Source organism: Callionymus lyra, chromosome 4, assembly GCF_982586985.1.
Source record: "Callionymus lyra chromosome 4, fCalLyr1.hap1.1, whole genome shotgun sequence".
NCBI classification, from domain to species: Eukaryota; Metazoa; Chordata; class Actinopteri; order Syngnathiformes; family Callionymidae; genus Callionymus; species Callionymus lyra.
In genome coordinates, this window is record NC_141821.1 from 37,611,282 (window position 1) to 37,626,826 (window position 15,545).

At 39.2% G+C, this 15,545-nt stretch overlaps 4 protein-coding genes across 4 annotated transcripts; 2 read left to right on the forward strand and 2 right to left on the reverse strand.

Moving 5' to 3' along the window:
- The first annotated feature begins 3,153 nt into the window (after positions 1 to 3,153).
- On the forward strand, positions 3,154 to 4,814 carry LOC148082911 (uncharacterized). The gene is made up of 6 exons (XM_087790157.1): positions 3,154 to 3,508; positions 3,576 to 3,920; positions 3,981 to 4,319; positions 4,388 to 4,495; positions 4,568 to 4,599; positions 4,664 to 4,814. Exons 1-6 carry the CDS (start codon positions 3,472 to 3,474, stop codon positions 4,802 to 4,804), a joined length of 1,002 nt encoding a protein of 333 aa, XP_087646283.1. The 5' UTR covers positions 3,154 to 3,471; the 3' UTR covers positions 4,805 to 4,814.
- Positions 4,815 to 5,289: 475 nt separating this feature from the next.
- Positions 5,290 to 8,744, forward strand: LOC148082912 (uncharacterized). Its single transcript, XM_087790251.1, has 6 exons — positions 5,290 to 5,306; positions 6,923 to 7,290; positions 7,351 to 7,689; positions 7,832 to 7,924; positions 8,329 to 8,357; positions 8,444 to 8,744. The coding sequence occupies exons 1-6, from the start codon at positions 5,290 to 5,292 to the stop codon at positions 8,492 to 8,494; spliced, it is 897 nt and encodes a 298-aa protein (XP_087646377.1). The 3' UTR covers positions 8,495 to 8,744.
- A 759-nt stretch (positions 8,745 to 9,503) lies between these two features.
- LOC148082913 (G protein-coupled receptor 4) lies at positions 9,504 to 11,846 on the reverse strand. Its single transcript, XM_087788311.1, has 3 exons — positions 11,715 to 11,846; positions 10,967 to 11,652; positions 9,504 to 10,481 (listed from the first exon to the last, which is right to left on the reverse strand). Exons 2-3 carry the CDS (start codon positions 11,545 to 11,547, stop codon positions 10,088 to 10,090), a joined length of 975 nt encoding a protein of 324 aa, XP_087644437.1. The 5' UTR covers positions 11,548 to 11,652; positions 11,715 to 11,846; the 3' UTR covers positions 9,504 to 10,087.
- A 999-nt stretch (positions 11,847 to 12,845) lies between these two features.
- ugt5g1 (UDP glucuronosyltransferase 5 family, polypeptide G1) lies at positions 12,846 to 15,272 on the reverse strand. Its single transcript, XM_087790146.1, has 2 exons — positions 15,211 to 15,272; positions 12,846 to 14,781 (listed from the first exon to the last, which is right to left on the reverse strand). Exon 2 carries the CDS (start codon positions 14,776 to 14,778, stop codon positions 13,204 to 13,206), a length of 1,575 nt encoding a protein of 524 aa, XP_087646272.1. The 5' UTR covers positions 14,779 to 14,781; positions 15,211 to 15,272; the 3' UTR covers positions 12,846 to 13,203.
- Positions 15,273 to 15,545: the final 273 nt, after the last annotated feature.

Below are 15,545 nucleotides of genomic sequence, written 5' to 3' on the forward strand. Positions count from 1 at the left end.
GCAACTGCCAATCAGGGGTTGTGTGGAGGAGTCCTGTTGTCTGTGGGCGAGCACTAGGTCTCACTCCAGATTTGACGAAAGAGATTGCCTTCTTTGGAGCATGATGTTTCTTGCTGGAGCTGATGGCTGAGGCTATGCTCTTAGCAACTGCTTTGAGTACCTGGTCATGGCGCCAACGGTAGCCACCATCAGCCAGGGACTTTGGGCAACTGCTGAGGAGATTTTCATATGACCAATAAACAACATTTTCTGCCTGTCTTATACTGGCAGCTATCTGCTTTCATCTTGTACTTTAATTTGATCTTTGATGTCAGATGATCTCAATATAGTTTTCCTGTGTTCAAGTTTCCTTCTGAAGAACTCAACCAGCCATATTTGTCTTCCCCCCACTGCAGTGATCTAGATGCAGTGTTACTCTTTTTTTTTAAGGATTCTATATAAATTGTACTTTTAAATTTGTTAATTTTCTGAATAACTATGTTTCATACTGAAATTCACAACATTTATGTTGATTTCCTTGAACAATGAAATCTCCTTATTTCATGTTCTCTTAGGATTAACACTTTTAGTTTATAAACTGGTCAGAGTCTACTTGCTTCATTCATGTGGAGGATTATCTTTTCTATGGAAGAGTGAACATATTCATAACTCTTCCGTGTTGTTTCATGGTCTAATATTTATACCATTCTTGTTATCGATAATAATAATGAAGTCGTAAAAAGACAAAAGTGACACAAAAATCATCAGTTTTAATGATGGACACAAACTATATCAGGCTGTACTAGCACTGCTATACCAAACTACTTTGTAAATATAAAGGTCATATGTTCATGATTGGTCTGTTCAAAAGATGAAACTCTTTTTTTGACTTGTGCTACTTTGAAACATCCTCTTGCACCCACTAACTCACTCTTTCTGATCTTGTGCTGCTCCAGCAGTTGTGGTTTGACCTGTTTTCTGAAACAAATATGTTTTTTACATCGTAGCTCTTTGTTTGCTTCTCAGAGTGATCAATGGCAGGTAATTCTAAACTAAATACATGATTGATTAAGGTATATAAGTAATTACAGTATATATCCTTGGACTGTTCAGTAGAGTCACACTTTTGTACTTTGTATTCTCTTACCCAGGGCTGGGGCCCATCCTAGCTGCTATACAGACTTAAAAAACAGACAAAAATAAGTCAGACTTAAAATGAAAAAAAAAGTAAAATAATTGTTATACTCTGTTATAACAGTTATTGTTAACAGTTATATTCTTATATTGAATAACTTGAATATCCTGACTTAAGTGAGTCAGACAAGGATGAGGAGTCACCTGGTGGTCCCAGTATTTTTTTGCCTCTTTCAATTATGTAAAACAAATTGTTGATAATTTTGATTTTGATTTATTTTGTGCATCATAAATTCTGCTAGGTCTTTAGCTCTTAAAATTATACACCAATTTTGATGATGGGTGTAAAGGGGTTTCATGATACTGTGTCATGAAACCCCATTATATGATTCTGAAAAACAAAATCATAAATTTATGGATTTTGTATAGCAGCTAGGATGGGCCCCAGCCCTGGGTAAGAGAATACAAAGTACAAAAGTGTGACTAATGAACAGTCCAAGGATATATAATTACTTTTATATCTTAATCAATCATGTATTTAGTTTAGAATGACCTGCCATTGATCACTCTGAGAAGCAAACAAAGAGCTACGATGTAAAAAACATATTTGTTTCAGAAAACAGGTCAAACCACAACTGCTGGAGCAGGACAAGATCAGAAAGAGTGAGTTAGTGGGTGCAAGAGGATGTTTCAAAGTAGCACAAGTCAAAAAAAGAGTTTCATCTTTTGAACGGACCAATCATGAACATATGACCTTTATATTTACAAAGTCATTTGGTATAGCAGTGCTAGTACAGCCTGATATAGTTTGTGTCCATCATTAAAAGTGATGATCTTGTGTCACTTTTGTCTTTTTGTTTTTTGTTTTTTTACGACTTCATTATTATTATCGATAACAAGAATGGTATAAATATTAGACCATGAAACAACACGGAAGAGTTATGAATATGTTCACTCTGCCATAGAAAAGATAATCATCCACATGAATGAAGCAAGTAGACTCTGACCAGTTTATAAACTAAAAGTGTTAATCCTAAGAGAACATGAAATAAGGAGATTTCATTGTTCAACACTATCAACATAAATTTTGTGAATTTCAGTATGAAACATAGTAATTCAGCAAATCTTTCTGCTTCCAAAACCATTAATGCTGAGTCAGCCAAACCTTAGGCTCAAGGTTCTTTATTTTTACAGGTAATAGACAATTCAATATAAATCGTACCGCTGTGATATCAGGCGTCATTACCATTATTAGGTTCTTGTTTGGCTTCTTTGGGGGGCAGTTTTGATGTCAGAGTAGAGAACAGAGTCTTGGGTGGACATTAGGGTAGATTTTCTTGGGTGACTTTTGGGCACTGAGTGGACCGACCCATTACTCCCCTGTAAATATTAAAGTCATCACATATCAATTTGTTCTGCAATGATAATAAACAGATGTACTTACCATGGGTGGACGTTGTTGGACTATTGCCCTTTTGTCTAGTAAGGTTATGATGCCCTGCTAAATGTGCCTTGCTCTGCAAAACTTTTTTTTTTGTCGATGTGGTCTGCTTCAAAACCTAAACCACATCTAGGAGCTCTCTTTTGCTTTGGCCTCTATAGCTGTAGTCTGATTTATGGGTGGAAAGATGACTTCCTGTGCTTAATACAAAATTGACATATTTCCGGTTAACTGTCAATACTTTATGTCTTAAAATCAAAACTGTATCTAAAAGCCAGCAATTTTGAACATTTGCACCCACAAATTAATTTAATCTTAGCATAAAATTTATGTACACAAAATGTTACTAAACTTCAGTTAATGAAGTACATTTTACCTAAATAAGAGATTGACTTGTGTGGAAGTAAAAAAAGGTTTCCCAAAATGTTGCCTTTTGGCTCGTCATGGTAATTATATGGTCATCTTAATCTATAGGAATGGACAAAGAAAATATTTCGGGCCCCTGAAAAAAACCCAGTATGACAGCAAATTAAATAGGAACATATTCATATGCACGTATGCTCCTTCTCAGATGCAACACTAATAGACTCAGGGACTCACTCATTCCTCGTGCTATTAGATTGTTGGATTCTGAGTTTGGGGAGCGGAGTGAAACGATGATTATATTCAAGAAACACTTGTGAATACAAGAGAAGTGTGTGAACGTTAAATGTTTTTAATTCATATATTCAAGCATTGACCACATGAATGATCTGTTGGAGAGTGAAAAATAGTGTCACACTTTTGAATGGGAGGAGGTTCATGAGTGAACCATCCAATCAGGAGCTTTTGTGACGATGAACCATTCAGTGTGTGTGGACGAAAGCAGGTCTAAGTGGGACAATTGCTCACAAGGTTTGGACCAGTGAAGACGCAAGATGTTCTTTTTTCAGATTCTTCTGCTCTGCTCTTTGTGTAAGTAAGAAAAGATGGTAAGATAAGTTTGAATGAGTGTGAAGTGACGATCTCCTCTCTGTTTCAGCTGCAGCACATCTCATTGAGGTTTCACAGCCTCTTTCTGTCAAAACTGTGAAGCTTGGAGACTCTGTCACCATCCAGTGTCACATAAGGGGCAATTTTGACTTCAGAGTGTGGTACAGACTGACATCTGCAAACACACTCAAGTTTGTGGCCACTTACGATTCACGCTATGGTCACGTGGATCTACATGAGGATCTCGTGGGTCGATATTCAGTTGTTACTGAAGGCATCAAGTATCATCTGAAAATATCAACAACCACCTGGACAGACATCGGAACTTACTTCTGTGGTGTGATTAGACTTGATCGTGTTCAGTTTGGAAGAGGAACGTTCCTGAAGCTGGAAGGTTTGAAGTAGATGAGAAGAACAAATAAGATTATGATGATGATGACGCTCTCCTCTGCAGGTGCGAATGTATCCAATGATTATGTCATTCAGACTCCTTCGTCTCAGCCGGTGCCACCTGGAGCATCTGTGACTCTTCATTGTTCTGTTCACACTGATCACTGCACATCGAACCACACCAGCGTCACATGGCTGAAGACTCCAAAGAATCCTCCTCCAGAGATGGTCCACTGGTCTGGAAGTGATGAGAGTCGCTGCATGAATGAAACATGTGTGTACGATCTTCTCCTGAAGAACCTCAGCTATGAAGATTCTGGAACGTTCTACTGTGTAGCTGCTGCATGTGGACAACTTCTGTTGGGTGGTGGGACGGAGCTGAACTTTACAGACAACATCAGAAGTAATGAAAAAATGGTTGAAGAAAAGGGTTTTATAAAATGTTTGTTCATATCTTCTTTTTTCCCGGAGGCTTGAGTCCAACTGTTATCGGATTGATCCTGTCAAACATCGTGTTTGGGATACTTACTTTGGTGCTGATTCTCATAGCATGCAAACTCCAGAAGAAAACGGTCACAGGTAAGAACATGTTGACAATGTCATGCTTCAACTGACTTTGTTTTTTAATAGTATTTTTTATTTTTGTTTCAGAAAATAGTGTTAAAGGTTCAACAACCATTCAGGTAAGTACACCTGTGGATTATCATTGCAGAACAAATTGATATGTGATGACTTTAATATTTACAGGGGGGTAATGGAGTTGTCTATGTGTCGGTCCACTCAGTGCCCAAAAGTCACCCAAGAAAATCTACCCTACTGTCCACCCAAGACTCTGTTCTCTACTCTGACATCAAAACTGCCCCCCAAAGAAGCCAAACAAGAACCTAATAATGGTAATGACGCCTGATATCATAGCGGTACGATTTATATTGAATTGTCTATTACCTTTATCAATAAAGTACCTTGAGCTTAAGGTTTGGCTGACTCAGCATTAATGGTTTTGGAAGCAGAACGAAAATTGGTGTATAATTTTAAGAGCTAAAGACCTAGCAGAATTTATGATGCACAAAATAAACCAAGATCAAAATTATCAACAATTTGTTTTACATAATTGAAAGAGACAAAAAAATACTGGGACCACCAGGTGACTCCTCATCCTTGTCTGACTCACTTAAGTCAGGATATTCAAGTTATTCAATATAAGAGTATAACTGTCTAACAATTATTTATTTACTTTTTTTTTCGTTTTAAGTCTGACTTATTTTTGGATAGTGATAGGGAAATGGGGTTTCATGACACAGTATCATGAAACCCCATTATATGATTCTGAAAAACAAAATCATAAATTTATGGAAGTCTGTATAGCAGCTAGGATGGGCCCCAGCCCTGGGTAAGAGAATACAAAGTACAAAAGTGTGACTCTACTGAACAGTCCAAGGATATAAAATTACTTATATACCTTAATCAATCATGTATTTAGTTTAGAATTACCTGCCATTGATCACTCTGAGAAGCAAACAAAGAGCTACGATGTAAAAAACATATTTGTTTCAGAAAACAGGTCAAACCACAACTGCTGGAGCAGGACAAGATCAGAAAGAGTGAGTTAGTGGGTGCAAGAGGATGTTTCAAAGTAGCACAAGTCAAAAAAAGAGTTTCATCTTTTGAACGGACCAATCATGAACATATGACCTTTATATTTACAAAGTCATTTGGTATAGCAGTGCTAGTACAGCCTGATATAGTTTGTGTCCATCATTAAAGTGATGATCTTGTGTCACTTTTGTCTTTTTGTTTTTTGTTTTTTTACGACTTCATTATTATTATCGATAACAAGAATGGTATAAATATTAGACCATGAAACAACACGGTAGAGTTATGAATATGTTCACTCTTCCATAGAAAAGATAATCATCCACATGAATGAAGCAAGTAGACTCTGACCAGTTTATAAACTAAAAGTGTTAATCCTAAGAGAACATGAAATAAGGAGATGTCATTGTTCAAGACTATCAACATAAATGTTGTGAATTTCAGTATGAAACATAGTTATTCAGCAAATCTACAAATGAAACAGTACAATTTAATAGATTCCTAAAAAATAAAAAGAGTAACACAGATCACTGCAGTGGGGGGAAGACAAATATGGCTGGTTGAGTTCTTCAGAAGGAAACTTGAACACAGGAAAACTATATTGAGATCATCTGACATCAAAGATCAAATTACAGTACAAGATGAAAGTTTGGAGCCTCTCATTAGCAGTTTTCAAGGACTCTTGTATAGACATATGCCTGTAGAATTCTCCTTACCTGGTTGCATCTTTCTGGACAATTGGCTGATCGTCAGTCGTCTTCTCCATGGTGGGCACTTCTCATCTTGTGTCCAAGCATAGGTCAGCTCATTGGTCTCCGTGAAGTTTGCAGTGGGTATTATTTCTGTCGCTCAATCACAGTCGCTCAAATCTCTCAGGTGAGTTAGTTCTAGGACCAGTATCCAGTCTCTGGCAGGGGGGGTCTGTGTTAACCCTCCCATCTGATCAATCGTTCCGGCTTCCACTTTGTGTTTTACCCCTTTAATCCATAATTGTTTAAACGCTGAGCTACTAGTTGTTTAGCAGTGGGTGTGATTCTGTGTTTCTCGATTATATCTGCAACCATTTCATCAGGTTCTAGCAACGCTTGTGAACACTTTCTCTCAAAGTCACTTGAGAAATGTGAGAACATTTAGAAATGTTCAAGCAGCATTGACCACATGAATGATCTGTTGGAGAGTGAAAAATAGTGTCACACTTTTGAATGGGAGGAGGCTCATGAGTGAACCATCCAATCAGGAGTTTTTGTGACGATGAACCATTCAGTGTGTGTGGACGAAAGCAGGTCTAAGTGGGACAATTGCTCACAAGGTTTGGACCAGTGAAGAAGCAAGATGCTCTTTTTTCAGGTTCTTCTGCTCTGCTCTTTGTGTAAGTAAGAAAAGATGGTAAGATAAGCTTGAATGAGTGTGAAGTGACGATCTCCTCTCTGTTTCAGCTGCAGCACATCTCATTGAGGTTTCACAGCCTCTTTCTGTCAAAACTGTGAAGCTTGGAGACTCTGTCACCATCCAGTGTCACATAAGGGGCAATTTTGACTTCAGAGTGTGGTACAGACTGACATCTGCAAACACACTCAAGTTTGTGGCCACTTACGATTCACGCTATGGTCACGTGGATCTACATGAGGATCTCGTGGGTCGATATTCAGTTGTTACTGAAGGCATCAAGTATCATCTGAAAATATCAACAACCACCTGGACAGACATCGGAACTTACTTCTGTGGTGTGATTAGACTTGATCGTGTTCAGTTTGGAAGAGGAACGTTCCTGAAGCTGGAAGGTTTGAAGTAGATAAGAAGAACAAATAAGATGATGATGATGATGACGCTCTCCTCTGCAGGTGCGAATGTATCCAATGATTATGTCATTCAGACTCCTTCGTCTCAGCCGGTGCCACCTGGAGCATCTGTGACTCTTCATTGTTCTGTTCACACTGATCACTGCACATCGAACCACACCAGCGTCACATGGCTGAAGACTCCAAAGAATCCTCCTCCAGAGATGGTCCACTGGTCTGGAAGTGATGAGAGTCGCTGCATGAATGAAACATGTGTGTACGATCTTCTCCTGAAGAACCTCAGCTCTGAAGATTCTGGAACGTTCTACTGTGTAGCTGCTGCGTGTGGACAACTTCTGTTGGGTGGTGGGACGGAGCTGAACTTTACAAACAACATCAGTGGTAATGAAAACATAGTTATTAATCGTATTTAATCCTCCGTACCCTTCTATCTATTCAACCATCTTTTTATATTTATCATGATTAATGCTGCTTTGTAAAGGCGGGAAACATTAAACCAGTTCTATTGTGCCTTTCTCTAAAGATGGGTCTGTTGCGGCCATCTTTGTGTCCATCATCATCTTCACTCTCATTTTCCTGACCTCCTTGTGTCTGTTCATCACAAGCAAATGTTCTGGTGATTATTATTTCCTGCTAAATGACACATAACTGATAGTGTATTATTTACCGTAGATACTCTCTTGAAGTTGAATCTTGATTTCATTTTGTTGCATTATTCATTTAAAAATATAAAGTTAGATTAAAATGTATTGACATTAGATTGATTTGCCCTTTTGATTAACGGTGGCTTAATCTTGAATAGTTTTGTCCAAGGGGACTCAAAAAGTTTTTAAAAATTAAATCCTGTTAATATTAATCATTAATTTAATCACCTTAATCATTTCCCAAAAGAGTAAATTAAGCTGTAAACGGAGTAAATACAATTTTTTTTCCACTTTATTCAAAATTGATCTTTATATTTGAATGATCTCCAAGCTCCTTGTTTTTTGTATTCATCTTGGATAATTTTGTTTTTTTCAGAGCGTCAAGTAAGCTACACTGACTCAAAGGTTTGTTCATGTTACCTACTCTTTTGGTGATTAGTTTGTTTACTATTTATCTGCCGGTTAAATTTGTCTTTTTTAATTTCTCTCAGGGAAATGGAACCTGGAGCCAGTGTGTCTACTTTAGGAAGAAGTTGAGCTAATGTTTGTACATGTGACATAATTACACACACACACAAATAGACATTCAGACAAACACGCTCAGACATATTTGGTTTTATACTTTTCTTAGTCTTAGACTCACAAACAACTCTGTTCATCCTTGCAACAACATGTTCTCTGAAATTTGGTCTGAGTGGTTTGTTGATGTTTATTCACCACATTTATATAAAAAGCAGTGGAAGTAGGACATCTGCAGGAATGTCTGCTGATCGCTGTCACAGAACATTGTTTTGAACATGTGACCCATTGCCAAGATGCTGTCTTGAACAATAAAGATCGTGTCTAGCACATTAATATTCATTGACTGAGGGCAGTTTACAGTAAGTTCTCACCAGAAATGAATGTACTTACATTTTAGGTCAATTGAATACAAGCATCTAACCTTGTGTTTCCAAAAACATAACAACAGTTGTTAAGCTATCTGAAACAATTTGGTAATGAAAGACCACTAGATGGTGCTCTTTTCTTTATAATCACTAACTAATTCATAACATTTTCCATATCTTTCTCCCTTATGGGAGTCGTGGGAAAACTGGAACCTATCCTAGTGTCATTGGGTGAGAGGCAGGGGACACCCAGGATGACAGCCAGGCAACCATTCACACGCACACTCTATGGAATATTTCCCTAAGTTTTCAATCAACCTCTGTATGTTTTTGGACTGTGGGAGGAAACCTGAGTGTCAGGAGTAAACCCATGCAACATGGGGAGAACATACAAACTCCACACAGAATGGTCACAAATTGGATGCGTACCAGCAACCTCCTTGCTGTTAGGCGACCGCGCTAACTACTGTGCCACCGTGCTCCCACCACTGTGCCATATTTGTAATCTCAGGGGTTAACCTGCTGAGCTCTGAAAATTATGATATGGTTTCATGGGTCTCTTCTGCAGATCACTTATTAAATAATTAACGTGTTTTCAATCGACACTTGGAAAGACAGCAGAAAGCTGTAGTTGGGGGCATTTTAATATACATTTTTTATTTCATTTGTCATAAACACAGACGTACTAAATATATTTTAACATAATATAAGCATCTGTCATTCACATCATCACAATGTTAATGTTTTTGGATACATAAGAAAATAATTAAAATTGATGTGACATGTAATAAACTCTCACGATAATGAAGAAAACAAACAAAAAATATTTGGAAAATTTAGAAAAAAAAAGATTTGTGGTGTCGGGCCACTGACCTGATTATATCGAGCGAAGCATGGAAACAATTTATTTTAAACAATTTATTGTAAATCTTCGGCGATGGTGTTTTGTGTCTTTGTAGCATGTAAGCCTTTTAGACATATGGACTTACATTTCTGACTGTAACTCCAAAAAGGAACAGGTTGCTCTGAAAATAATCCCAACCCGTGGTCAACATAAGGGCAAGTACAAAATCAGTAGAATTTGAACTTTAAGACCCTTTCAGATCTCCGAACTTTGCTGTGAACAGATGAGTTTGAGTGCTGGTATATTGCTGGGGCAAACCTACATTAGTTCTATGAACTCTGGACGTCCACATGGATGAACACCAGTTCCTCTCCTCTACGTTTCATAATTGATTTAACTTCAGATTATATCCATGGGAAGCGGTTGTGTCTATGATCATTGTTGTCTTGTGGGTCATTCCGCCGTCTGAACTTCTTTCCAAAGCATGACAGTGACTTCCTCAGCTCAACTCGGGCATCGGGACACAAGAATATGTAAAAAAGGGGATCCAGGACCAGATTAAGGCTGGTGAGGCCGTAGCAAATCCGATAGACAAGGAAGATGGAGCGCTCCAGTTTACATGGCTCATTTGTCAGAAGGAGGCTCAAGAACCTGTAGCCACCCACCAAGTGGTATGGCCCAAACACGACAATGAAGTTGATGGTGATGACGATGAGGATGCCCACGATTTTATGACGTTCGTGGTCAGAGAGGGAGGGGGAACGCCGGAGTGTCACGCCAATGTGGGCAGAGCTATATCTGCAAGGATTAAAAATAAAACGAGTTTGTGAATAGAGATTAACATTGAAATTACTGGTGATGTGTTGATGAGGCACCTTGAAACATCTGATGAGGCACGATACAGTGTCTTCATGTTGAAAGACCACTAGATGGCATTTGATTGATGGATGGATTTAATGAAACCTGACATTATTTTCAAACTCAGAGTGCCATCTAGTGGTGTTTCGAAATGAAGACACTGTGTCATGATGCCTCATTAGTTTCAGGAGACTTTTTCAACCCATCGCTACATAATAATTACACAAAACCAACATAATTTCTCATTGAAAAACATATTTTGCTAATTTAAAATACCAAAAATGATTGAAAGTATTACAAAAAAAATTGGTGTGGTGCAAGCATTCCCCATTTTCCCAAGGATGTAAAAATGTGTATACTTCAGTAAAAATGACATTAATGAAACTAACTTGTCGCCACAGTTGTTTTAAATATCGCGCTCTCACCCGAGAATGCAGCATGGCAGCAGGAAGCCCAGTGCCACCGTGGTGATCTTGAAGGCGGCATACTTGGTGCTGACTGGATACTGCTCCAGACACAAACGGCTGTCAGCATCAAACACAGATGGCAGCAGTCCAAACAAGCAGAACAGGAAGGTGACACACCACACGGCCACGCCCACAAACGCTGCCACCCTAACAGTTCTCAGCGGGCGACTGGTCAGCGGGTACACAATGGCCAGGCATCGGTCCAGTGCTATCAGACACAGGAACATGACGCTGGCGTAGACGTTGACGTAGAACACGTATCCCACCAGCTCACAGGTGAGGGGTCCATAGGGCCAGCGGTGGCCCCCACGCAGGTAAAGGATCCAGAGTGGCAGCGTGAGGAGCTGCAGAAGGTCTGACAGCAGCAGGTTGAGAATGTGGACTAGTTGACAGCCTCCCACACCTGTGCGGCCCAGCTGGTACAGACCCCAAAGGGACAACAGGTTGCTCGGGAGGGCCAGGGAGAAGATGATGCTGTAGATGCAGGTCAGACCCAATGTGTCTGAGTCCAAGGGGAGGCCACAGCTGTCGTTCGACATTCTTTTGGTGACGATTATAAAAGTAAGTTATTGTGAAACCACCCATCAATCATTCAGTCAAGATTTCTCCCTGGTCGAGTTGCATGGGGTCTGGAATCCCTCAACCTGCAGAAGAAGAACATTACAATGATGAGATGTTTCACGTCTACAAGATCCACTCATCTCACCTTTCTGAGCTGCAAACTCACACTGCAGACCGAGCAGACAAAATGACCTGCAGAGTCGGGAACACGGCGACTCCACCAAGTCCACTGTGATCGTTTCCTTCACAGGAAGTTCACTTCTTTAGTTTTCAAGGCCACATCCTGAAGGGAGAGACCGCCTTTCAGACACACACACATGCATTTGACTGTATAAATTTTGCACAGCTATATGTTGTATAAAAAATAAACATTTTTTATTAAAAAGGAATGCACTTTATTACCTAATATATCTAAACTAACAATAACATTGAAATGCCCCTCTCACCTTAAAATGTTTCAAATATTTCAGATTTTATTTAGTGTTTAAAGTCTTGATTTTGCTATCATTTTTTTGCAATCTGGCAAGCAGGCACCACAGGGTGGAGTATAGCTGTACACAATAGAAATTGTTTCTGTGGTGAATGCACTTTCTGAAGCAGTGGCGGTCCCAGTTAGAGGAAATAATGGGGGAAAAAGCCAGACGCTAAATTTATGTCCAATATGAAATAAGTCGGAAATGCAGAGAATCTGGCCTCATAAAAAAGCTGATAAGGTATGACGATACAGTGCCTTCATTTTGAAAGACCACTAAATGGCACTCTCTGCCTTATAATCTTTGACTCTAATTTACTAATTCAATGAAACCTGGTATAATTTTCAAACCTAGAGTGCCATATATATATTTTATAAATAAAGACACTGTATCATGATACCTCATCAGCTGTTGAATGAGACCCCATCAACCCATTACTGATAAATCTGCAAAAAGCAAAGTAAATTCAATGAGGAAGAAGTACATTTATTTGTATTGTCTAATAATAACTTGGTTCACCTATAAAAACAAACATTCTAGCACCTTGTTTATTGTTCTGAGCCTTTGAGTGAAACATTTTTTAATACCAAGAAAAAGTTTTTTTGTTCATGAGTTGAACAATGGTGTCTCAATAACTTATTGTCTTTAGCTTTTCTGATCCGAGAGAAATAAATATTGCAGTACCTAGACATATTGTTTTTGCCACAGATATCAAGATCGAAGTGTTTACATAAATAGGTGAAAAAAGAATATTGCAAAAGCACACAAGAAATAAAACAAGGTTAAAACACAAAAGGACAAAGTTGATTATTTATTGATTTATTTTACTAGTACAGCATGTTCTTTACACTGGCTCATCTTAATTTTATTTTTTTAAATTAAATTCTTAAGGGACAGGTATTGTTTAAAATGTCAACCACTCCACCTGCAATCACAAGATGTTCTAATACCAAATCCAACTAGGCTGACATGTGAAGATTCTGTAGCTCTGATTCTCAGATAATTAACCTTAGACTCTCAGCCAGGTCATCAAGTCCACATTCAACAAGGTCCATTTTGGCTAAAATAAATAATAGGGTGTGAATGAAGGTGAAGTAAGAATACAAATATAGATAGACTGTTCAATAATGAACAGTTGCTTTTGTATACTTTGTACTTGTTTTATTCTGTTTTCCTCTTGCTCATAGATTTCCTACAGCAGCATCTCCCACAGAGTGCCACAGAAAACCAGGAAAACCCTCCTATCACCAAGGCTATCAGAGCAGCCACATCAAAGCAGAAGTAGGAGTACCAGGTTAGGTTGAATGCTTCTGCGCGAAGATGGTCAGCTCCTTTGTTCCTAATGACGTATTCTATCCAAAAGATGGCATTGTCCATGGGAGAAGTGGGTTGATCGCGGTGAAGCCTAGACATGCGCCGTATGTTCTGGCGGTAAGAAGGAGTTTCCAAGACGTCCGTGAGGGCCTCCAGAAACGTATCCTTTGTAAGAGATTGGGCTTCCACCATCTTGGCTGCCCCCCGTGCTTTTAGACGCATCATGTTGTCAAACTGGTCAAATAGTAGAGGCAGACCCAAAACAGGAACACCATGGTAGATGGCCTCATAAATGCCATTGGTGCCCCCGTGAGCTACAAAAGCGCGAGTCTTTGGGTGTCCCAGGAGGTCGTTCTGAGGCAGCCATTCCACTAGGACTGTGTTGTTACCTAACGTAGATGGCCTTTCCCCCAAGAATTTCCAGATCACCTTCTGTGGAAGCTGAGAAAACGCTGCAGCTATGGCGTCTGTAATCTCTTTTGTCAGAGCTGAAACTATTGTCCCCACCGACATTACTACTATGCCATGTTCCCCCGAGCTTTGTACGAAGGCTTCCAGGTCAGCTGGTAGGGCTTGCGCCTCTTGGCACTGAAATCCACCAATATAAATCACATTGGGCATGGTGGGACGGGGGAACTCGAACACAAAGTCGGTCCTCATCAACCATATGTCTGCTTGACGTTCTAAGGACAACAAGCTGGTGCCAGGAGGAAAGTGACGTTGTAGCAAGTCGGTATAAGCAGATTCAATATTATTGTAGTGTTCATTGAGACTGAAAATATAATGCAGCACATTTTTCGTCCTGCCCACAAAATTCATTTGGTCGGAGAGTTCACTGCCAGGCACGGGAACATAGGATGTTGGTGAAGGGGCGATGGCAAAATGACTCTCTCCGTTGTTTATCCAGCGAACGTTAAACACCATGGGTAGCTTTAGGTAAGCCCCCAACAAGACGCCAAGGGACAATCCAGGGTCAGTAAGCATCAAGTCAAACTTCATGTCCCGCATTGTTTTCATGAAAACAGGATCATCCAACATGTTGGCAGCTGCTCTGGCCAGAATACTGTGACCGTTAGCCAGCATTCGTTCAAGCAGGAGCTGCTGGCAGAAGCTCCTAAAGAAACTTGGATATTTTCTGCATTCAATAACTTTCAGGAGCATTGTATTGTAGTACTCTCTATCCGTCTCATCTTCCAACATCTTTATTTCTAAAGATTTGTAGATGGAAGAGTCTTTGGAGATGTACCAGCTTTTAGCTGAGCGTAGCACCGTCAGCTCGTGGCCATTGGAGTGCAGCCTTTCGAGAATCACCTTCATGTTTATCCAGTGGCTTCCATCGACCGGAACAACAAGGATCTTGCTGCTATTGGAAAAGGCTGGAGCCATCAACAAGATGAGGAGCACTGGCAGATTCTTCAACATTTTCTTTAAAAAGCACAACAGATAAAATCATTAAATTTGAGGTACAAAGGAAAAAAGAATATACCTGAAGTGTTGTAATATCACGCGATATCTGGAAAGAAAGCTTTATTCATGGAAAATATACAAAGTATATGATAGAATCTATTTATTTTAAAGAATAACACACAGCCTTTAGACTTTCCATATAAGTTTTCCAATATTCTTGACATTTAATTTACCAAATTAAACGCATCATCCATCAGAGTTAATCCATAAAAAGTCCAGTGTCAGTGTAACACCTCCATAAATAAATCACACTTCTACCCGTCTCTCAAAGCTTCACCAATTCCACTATGAAACAATGACTCATATGACATTTGACAGAGACAACTATTTTTACTTTAACATGGGAAAACCAATCAGGTGTTGATAAAACGCTGTCATCACTCTTACCTTTCTAACATCCGCCGTGGGTTTAAGTTCTTGAATGTTTCAACGCTGCTTCTCCATACGTGATTACACAAGGCAGGGCAGGTCGAAGTGCAAGAGTGTGCTAACAAAAGTCTTAACCGTTTAATGCCACATTCTTGACATGGGCTGTTGCAACATGCTGACGTGTTCTTGCTTTGATATTTCATTAAAGACACAAACTTATTAATGATCCAGGCTTGTTCAAACATCAATTTATCAATTTGGTTAACTGTTCATTTGTACTTTTACAACTCAACGTTTAGGTTGTTTAATGAAACAAATTCACCTCCTTATTTAAAAATCTCACTGATGCAAAG

Coding starts and splice junctions, on each gene's coding strand:
- LOC148082912 (XM_087790251.1), top strand. Junction 7,291..7,350: donor AACGTTCCTGAAGCTGGAAG/GTTTGAAGTAGA, acceptor TCTCCTCTGCAG/GTGCGAATGTATCCAATGAT. Junction 8,358..8,443: donor TAAGCTACACTGACTCAAAG/GTTTGTTCATGT, acceptor AATTTCTCTCAG/GGAAATGGAACCTGGAGCCA.
- LOC148082911 (XM_087790157.1), top strand. CDS start 3,472: ATGTTCTTTTTTCAGATTCTTCTGCTCTGCTCTTTGT. Junction 3,509..3,575: donor TCTTCTGCTCTGCTCTTTGT/GTAAGTAAGAAA, acceptor TCTCTGTTTCAG/CTGCAGCACATCTCATTGAG. Junction 4,320..4,387: donor CTTTACAGACAACATCAGAA/GTAATGAAAAAA, acceptor TTTTTCCCGGAG/GCTTGAGTCCAACTGTTATC.
- LOC148082913 (XM_087788311.1), bottom strand. CDS start 11,547: ATGTCGAACGACAGCTGTGGCCTCCCCTTGGACTCAGACACATTGGGT. Junction 10,482..10,966: donor CTGCCATGCTGCATTCTCGG/GTGAGAGCGCGA, acceptor TAATCCTTGCAG/ATATAGCTCTGCCCACATTG.
- ugt5g1 (XM_087790146.1), bottom strand. CDS start 14,778: ATGTTGAAGAATCTGCCAGTGCTCCTCATCTTGTTGATGGCTCCAGCC.